Below are 7,414 nucleotides of genomic sequence, written 5' to 3' on the forward strand. Positions count from 1 at the left end.
AATGGTTTAATGGTACTTGCACTGCAATCTATTCCGAAAATCTGGTTTTTGTGTGTAAGAAAGAGTGAATATTTGATTACTGACAAACTACAATAATCCATATCGCTCTCATAATTTTCAGCATCAATTCTTTCTCTCTTGAGTAACGTGTGTGCTTTAATGTTCCAACTGTTAGAGCTATTGTATCGAGCGAATGCAGACATATTTGGGAAAGTTAATGTTAATTTACAAAATAATAATAGTACTAATTATAAAATTCGCATTAAGATTTATTTTTATTATTCTCCATTCACGTGCTTCCATCTGCATTTATAAATATGTTTTATAAAATATTTTAACTCGTAATTTCAAATCACATTCATCGCTTGGTTCCAATTGTTGTTTCTGTTGCTGAGCGAAAAATGTCATAAACATGCATTGTGACAGGGAATGTACCTAATTACCACGATCTCTTCCACATAGAAAAACAAGAATGATGATGACATTTATCTGGAATCTAGGCTAAAAAAAATATTTTCATAAAATTCTTTATCACATTGTCAAATAAAACTGAAAATTTCCTATACTTTTGGAGCCAATTAGGTGACAGAACACTATGAGTGCTGACAATCACGTCAACATATCATAGCATACGTCCTACTTGATTGTCATTCACAATTCATAGTTATATAAATACAATAGATAGCATGCATTAATTGTTTGTGCCCTTTTTCTTTATGCGGCAGAATTCTGAAAATGTGTAGGTAAAATTGTGGTGTGTCAGTACATATAAATAAAAGAGCGACCCTGTCAACATACTTTATATATATATATTACTTGGAAAGTAATTTCCTCGTACAAATTAGAATGTAACAACCTTTCCGTAAAAACTAGCAGAAGTTATAAACTTGACAGGTTCAACAATATCATGACGTATAGCCCTAAATCTATCAATATGGGCTATACGGCTACAAAGCAGGAAAACCTTACAACTGATTGGTTTTTAATAGTTAGTTTCTTTATTTTGTTTTAAATGTGAAATATCAGGACTGTGAAACATTTTGAAAAGGTCTTTTGTAGTAAAATATATCAACGTGCTTCAATAGTTTTTTTTCAAAAGGGGTTATTTTCTCTTTTTATTTTCAATATTCCACTAAATGACAGTTGCCAGAGTGCTGGACATTCAAGTCAAAATATCAAATAAAATTATGTTTGATATACGCTTTCGGATCGCTTAATCGGCATATCAGTTGTTCTTATCCTGTCTAATTTGAAAACTTAATTTATTTAAGAGAAAGTAAATCACATAAGAGTAGCAGAACCATTTTAAACAGAGACCTGTATACTCTTATGATACGTTGGAAAAGGTTTAGAAGAGGTATTTCAGTTAAAAAATATGAAGTATCATAAAATAATAAATAAAGAAGACACAACGTTAGAATCGATACACAATTAAAAACATTTCTGAAATGTGGACGACGTTTACCACGTCATCTTCAGGAGTGAACTTGCAAGACATAAGTGTCATACTAATTTTATCTTAGCTAGATCATATGACCTTTGTGTAAGTTTACATTTCTGTATGAATCTGAGAGGAAGTCCCGCCATGTGTTTCAGGTTTAACTTCTTGTTTACACAAAGCGTTTAAAAACAACAAATATTTTACTCCATATTTACACCGATGAATAAGATAAAACAAATTTTAGGTGATACTAATGATAATATAAGGTTAATGGAAAAAGCGGGAATTTATCAAATTCAATGTGAGTGTAGAAATGATCATATTGGACAGACATAACGTAATTTAAAAAATCGTTTAGCAGCACATAGGGATGTTTAAAAATGAAAAGACTGAAAATTCGGCCATAGCAAAACATGTACATAAAATACAACATAAGATATTATGGAAAAAAAAAACAGTAATATTGGCTCACCCAAATGGTATTAGAGCCAATAATATCCGCGAATCCATAGAAATAATGGTTTCAATAAGATCAATTACTAAATAGAGACGAAGGTCTGGCAAATATCTGTGTAAGATTGTGGCGGGACCTCCCCTGAGATTTATCCAGAAATGTAAACTTACACACAGGTCACATGATCTAGCTAAGAAGAAATAAATATAACAATTATGTCTTGCATGTTCACTCATGAAGATGACGTGGTAAACGTCGAAAGATGTTGAGTCCACATTTCAGAAATGTTTTTAATTGTGCATTGGTTTTAACATCGTGTGTTATTTATTTATTATTTTAACATTTTCCACAGGTGCCAAGAAAATAATATTTATGAAGTATGGTTACCAAACACAAACTAGTGTGATTAAGTTCCGTGAGCCTGCGTTCAATTGGAGGCCATATTCTTGGACCTAGGAACTATACTAAACAATTGGAGGCCATATTCTTGGACCTAGGAACTATACTAAACAATTGGAGGCCATATTCTTGGACCTAGGAACTATACTAAACAATTGGAGGCCATATTCTTGGACCTAGGAACTATACTAAACAATTGGAGGCCATATTCTTGGACCTAGGAACTATACTAAACAATTGGAGGCCATATCTTGGACCTAGGAACTATACTAAACAATTGGAGCCCATATTCTTGGACCTAGGAACTATACTAAACAATTGGAAGCCATACTCTTGGACCTAGGAACTATACTAAACAATTGGAGCCCATATTCTTGGACCTAGGAACTATACTAAACAATTGAAGGCCATATTCTTGGACCTAGGAACCATACTAAACAATTGGAGGCCATATTCTTGGACCTAGGAACTATACTAAACAAACGCTAGATATTTATAAAACTTTCTTATCCATAAATTATTTAGTCCATTAGATTACTAGATGAAGCATATAAAAATGACTTTCATTTTCATTTTTTATTCACATATTATGAATTCCATACTTGTAAAACAAAATGGTTCGTTCGTGCACACAGAACCCCTTGACCACCACCGAGAAGCACGCATGAAACACTAGTGTAGTTCATATTCACTATAAATGCATTACTGTTGAATGTATAAATGTGGTTATTTCATTTTAATGATACATTTCCTCGTTTACAATTTGAATCCGAGACCTGTCGCATTCTACCAAAGGAATTAAAGACTATCTCTCTACCACTTGCTCGTAAGGCACTTTTCAACTACTCGAACTATTACGTTCTTCCCCTCTCTTACAAACAAGTCCTGTCCTGAGTCTAACTTTAGGGTCGTGGAATGGCCATATGTTGGGTGCCAATGAGGAATTTTACTTCTTCACAGTATATTTCTACAAATTGAGTTAATGGGCTATCCCCTAGTGGTTGCTAGTAAGGCACTTTTTAAATACTCAAACTACTACATAAATACCACATCTGTTAATGTACTTCACAGATCCATATACCCTGAGCTCTTATCATCTGTCATTAGAAAGAACTAAATAAAGATAATTAGTTCTGCATCTCTTGATGCGTTTTCATATAACATTGAAACTCATTGTGTATGTATACAGAGTTCACTACGTTATAACAAAGTGATTTTGTATATATGTAAATCAGCAAGTCATGTGACAACCACAGAAATTAAAAAACCGTGGTGGAATAGAATGTATCAAAACTACGCTTTAACATAGCTTGGCTTTCCGTAGACAGTGTGATGTCACTTGCCCCAAGCAACAGAAAGTAACATAATCAAGCAGAATCTCTGAATGAAAAAGCAGTACATGTCACGTGTACATAAGTTGTTTCCACAACATATACGTTCAATCGATGCATACCTCAAAGCAGTTTGAGAATGAAACAGATATTCATGCTAATCCATACTGGTCAAGTCAATTGACACTGCCTATGGATTTTTGTGTGTTTGGACTGTTGAAATAGATGCTAAAAAACTTCATCTCTGTACACTTGATGGTTTATGAAAAGCTTGCAGGGAGGAGAGAATTGCTTTTGACATGACAGCCTTATGAGAGATCCTTCTGGTATGGAAACTACGCTGTGGGACTGTTGTCAAGATGAACGACCGTTCATCAGACAGAGCATGACGGATATTGCGACATGAACTGTAATGACGTGGTGAGGCCCCAAAATCATTTCAATATAATGCACTTAACCTCTGTACATGTCTTTAGTTATATTAGAAAACTTACGTATACCCTGTTTTCGTTGACGTTATTACACATCGGATGTTAGATATAACTAAAATTTTATAAGCAGCTTTTATTTTAATCTAGTACAATGCTACTCCTAAATTTCAAATAATTAAACTATATTAGATGTTTATCAGCAGTTGTTAAAGGTAACTATTTTTCTCAACGAGAATATTAGTTTTATTAAGGAAAAGAGAACGAATATTACCAAAAATATGTGTGATTAAGAAAAGCAAGGACAGTTGCGTAATCATAATTTCTTCATTTTAATAAATTTTATCACAATATTAATTTTGGTCAAGAAGCTACAAAGTTCGACGCAACCTTCTTAAAACAATTCACATAAACAAAATACATTTAAGAACACTGTTCTCTGTCAATGAGATGGATTATCAAGGAAATAAATATATGAAACTAACGATTTTCCAATAATCAAGAGGAGTTCAATATTTTTAAGTGTACGAGTTTGTAAAACAAAAGTACAACTTACCCATCTCCGTCCAGCGTGATGCTGGTATCAGCCCAGATTGGCAAAACAAGCCCAATGGTAGTGTCGTCATTACAGTCAATCCCAAGCAAACAGCTTTCTTCAGTGTTATGTCGACCCTGACAGGAGATGACCACCAAGTATCGCGCTCTTCCAACGTGAACACTTTCCAGTTTGACTGCCTGAAATCGTTAAAAACAAAACGCATCAATATGATGATGGTTATTATAAAAAATATCGTTCACTAAAGACTAATATTGTGTTAATTTCATTATGTTACTTCTTCGAGTCGAAATAAACTAAAGATTAGACTCACTAACGTTGGTTAGTAAGGTACTTTTTAAAATCTATAACTGCAACAGCATGGCCGGGTGGTTAGGGCGCTCGACTCGCGGGTTCGAATCCCTGTCCCACCAAACATGCTCGCCCTTTCAGCCGTGCGGGTGTTATAATGTGAAGATCAATCTCACATTAAAAGAGCAAAAAGAGTTTGGTGTGTGGATGATGGCTAAGTGCCTTTCCTCTAGTCTTTCACTGTTAAATTAGGGACGGCTAACGCAGATAGCCCTCGTGTATCTTTGCGCAAGATTCAAAATAAACAAACTACAACAGCAGTTCAGATACTTTTTTTTTAATGATGTTACACTTTAAAAGACAATATAAACCGTTTATTTTGATGTCCTTATCCAAAGTCAAATATATCAGAACCATTTTCTGTCTTTGCGCGTACAGAGTTCCTTGAATTCATTCTTACTGTAAACAAGGCTTCTTTCTGTCTGGCTGCCTGAACCTGCCTTAAACATATAATGTCCAAAAGAACGAGTTCACGGTAATCAGACATTAATTTAAAACCTTCAAAATGGATTCCTGAATGCTTCTTCATCATGTTCATATAATTAATATACAAAAAAAGTGTTCTTTAACTGACACATAGCAATTTTCTTCATATGATGACTTTTTACATTTCTCCACAAGACATTTAAAGTTTGTTTGTGTGTTTTCCACATGAAGTAATTTTCATCGACCAAGTTGAATTTTGATAATATACACGTTTGTATCATGAAGAAATTAACACTCTGTAGAGAAATCACATTTTTGAAAGGTTTGGGCTTATCAATTTCAAGATGGCGTTACATTATGCTTTGATTTCTGGTGACGAGACTCAACAATATCTTTTAAGAGGACTTAACTAGTTTCTCATGCAAAATAAATCCAATGTATTAAAGAACCAAGATGCGCTGGAGTTTTTAGAAAAGTCGCCCCGGAATCATTAGATTTAAATTTACAATGAAACTAAAAACTACCCTTTACCAGCAGTTAGTTTATGCTATAACCACTTACATTTAAAACTACCAGGGGCGTCGAGAGCCAGCTTAGGCCCCGGGGTTAGTAATATCATCGAACCCCCTTTTCATTCTGTTTATTATCTTTTGCTGATTTTTCATAAAAGAAATTTAGGTGACAAATTTCTTCATGAATCCATGAAAAAGCAGTAGCCATTTTAGCTCATAAGTAGTATGCATTTCTAGTGAGCCCCTCGTATACACAATAAATAATAAAAAAATCCATCAAACCTTTAGATATTTTAATTTTATATATATGTATATATATATATATATGTATGTATACACATACAGTGATGTAGGTGACTGTCATGGTTCAGTGATATCAACAATGATAAGCTCTGTTAAAAGTTATCTTGAGTAAAATATCGTTGATGTTATCAGTGCAGCTAACGGTTTAAATAATCAATTACATACAGACAGAACTTGCATAATAACAATTTTCTATATGTACACAATACAAAAATGTTTAATGTTTTTCAATCCAAAATCCTAGTTCATTAACGAACAATAAGTCATTAATATTATCATGTATTTATTTAACTAATAAGTATACATATATGCAACAGTATCTATGATACTAAAATATTGCCACTTAAAATAATTTGACCATAACTTACAGCAGCAGTGCTTGGAGTGATAAAGTCTGAAGTCCGTTTTTATGATTCCAATTTGTATTTTTTTATTTTTTTTTAAGAAACACTATTTGTGTTTGTATTTATGACAAAGTTACTTGGGCTATCTGTTTCGTTTTGAACTACAAGCCAGAGGGAAGACAGCCAGTCAGCAGCAACCTATACCATCCACGATAAGGGTTTGACTGTCACCCTTATAACTTCTTATAATGTATTTACAGCTAATATATTGGGAATATTTTGTCAGTATTTCATGGATTAGAATACGGCTCGCCACCTCTGAACTCCAAAGCTCTACCACAAGGCCAATGAATGCCACCATGAGAAAAAGAATACTTTATATCTTCTTTGTTTTACTATTCAATAGAACTTAAATATGTTTCTGAAAATTTAAGTCCTAAAGAATTATTTTAAATCAAATTCTTTTGTTAGAAGTTGTATGTTATCATTAGCATTGAGTACATAGTGAAACTGGCAAGTTCCAATGCAACCCATGAATACTGGATTGTAAACTTTGTTTAAAATGTGTACTTTGAATAGAGAATTGCATCTTCACTCTGCATTTATACACCAATATGAATGATTATTTAATTTTTTAAGGAGTATATTAGGTTTAAAATTTTTCACTAAATAGCAAATGAACAAAATATTCCAAAATAACTCTGTCACAGACGATATGGATTATTGTAGTTTGTCAGTAATCAGACAATATGGATTATTGTAGTTTGTCAGTCTGTTAGTAATCAGACGATATGGATTATTGTAGCTTGTCAGTCTGTTAGTAATCAGACGATATGGATTATTGTAGCTTGTCAGTCTGTTGGTAATAA

At 33.2% G+C, this 7,414-nt stretch overlaps 1 protein-coding gene across 2 annotated transcripts in view; it reads right to left on the reverse strand.

The window, feature by feature from the left end:
• The window catches only part of LOC106470219, an 89,580-nt gene that overhangs the window by 39,646 nt on the left and 42,520 nt on the right, over positions 1-7,414 (reverse strand). For both annotated transcript variants that reach the window (XM_022398818.1, XM_022398819.1), the window contains exon 5: positions 4,610-4,788. In XM_022398818.1, coding sequence (XP_022254526.1) covers positions 4,610-4,788 — 179 coding nt within the window. The remainder of the gene's footprint in view (positions 1-4,609; positions 4,789-7,414) is intronic.

The sequence above is a fragment of the Limulus polyphemus genome, unplaced genomic scaffold, assembly GCF_000517525.1.
Source record: "Limulus polyphemus unplaced genomic scaffold, Limulus_polyphemus-2.1.2 Scaffold3886, whole genome shotgun sequence".
In the NCBI taxonomy this organism is placed as follows: Eukaryota; Metazoa; Arthropoda; class Merostomata; order Xiphosura; family Limulidae; genus Limulus; species Limulus polyphemus.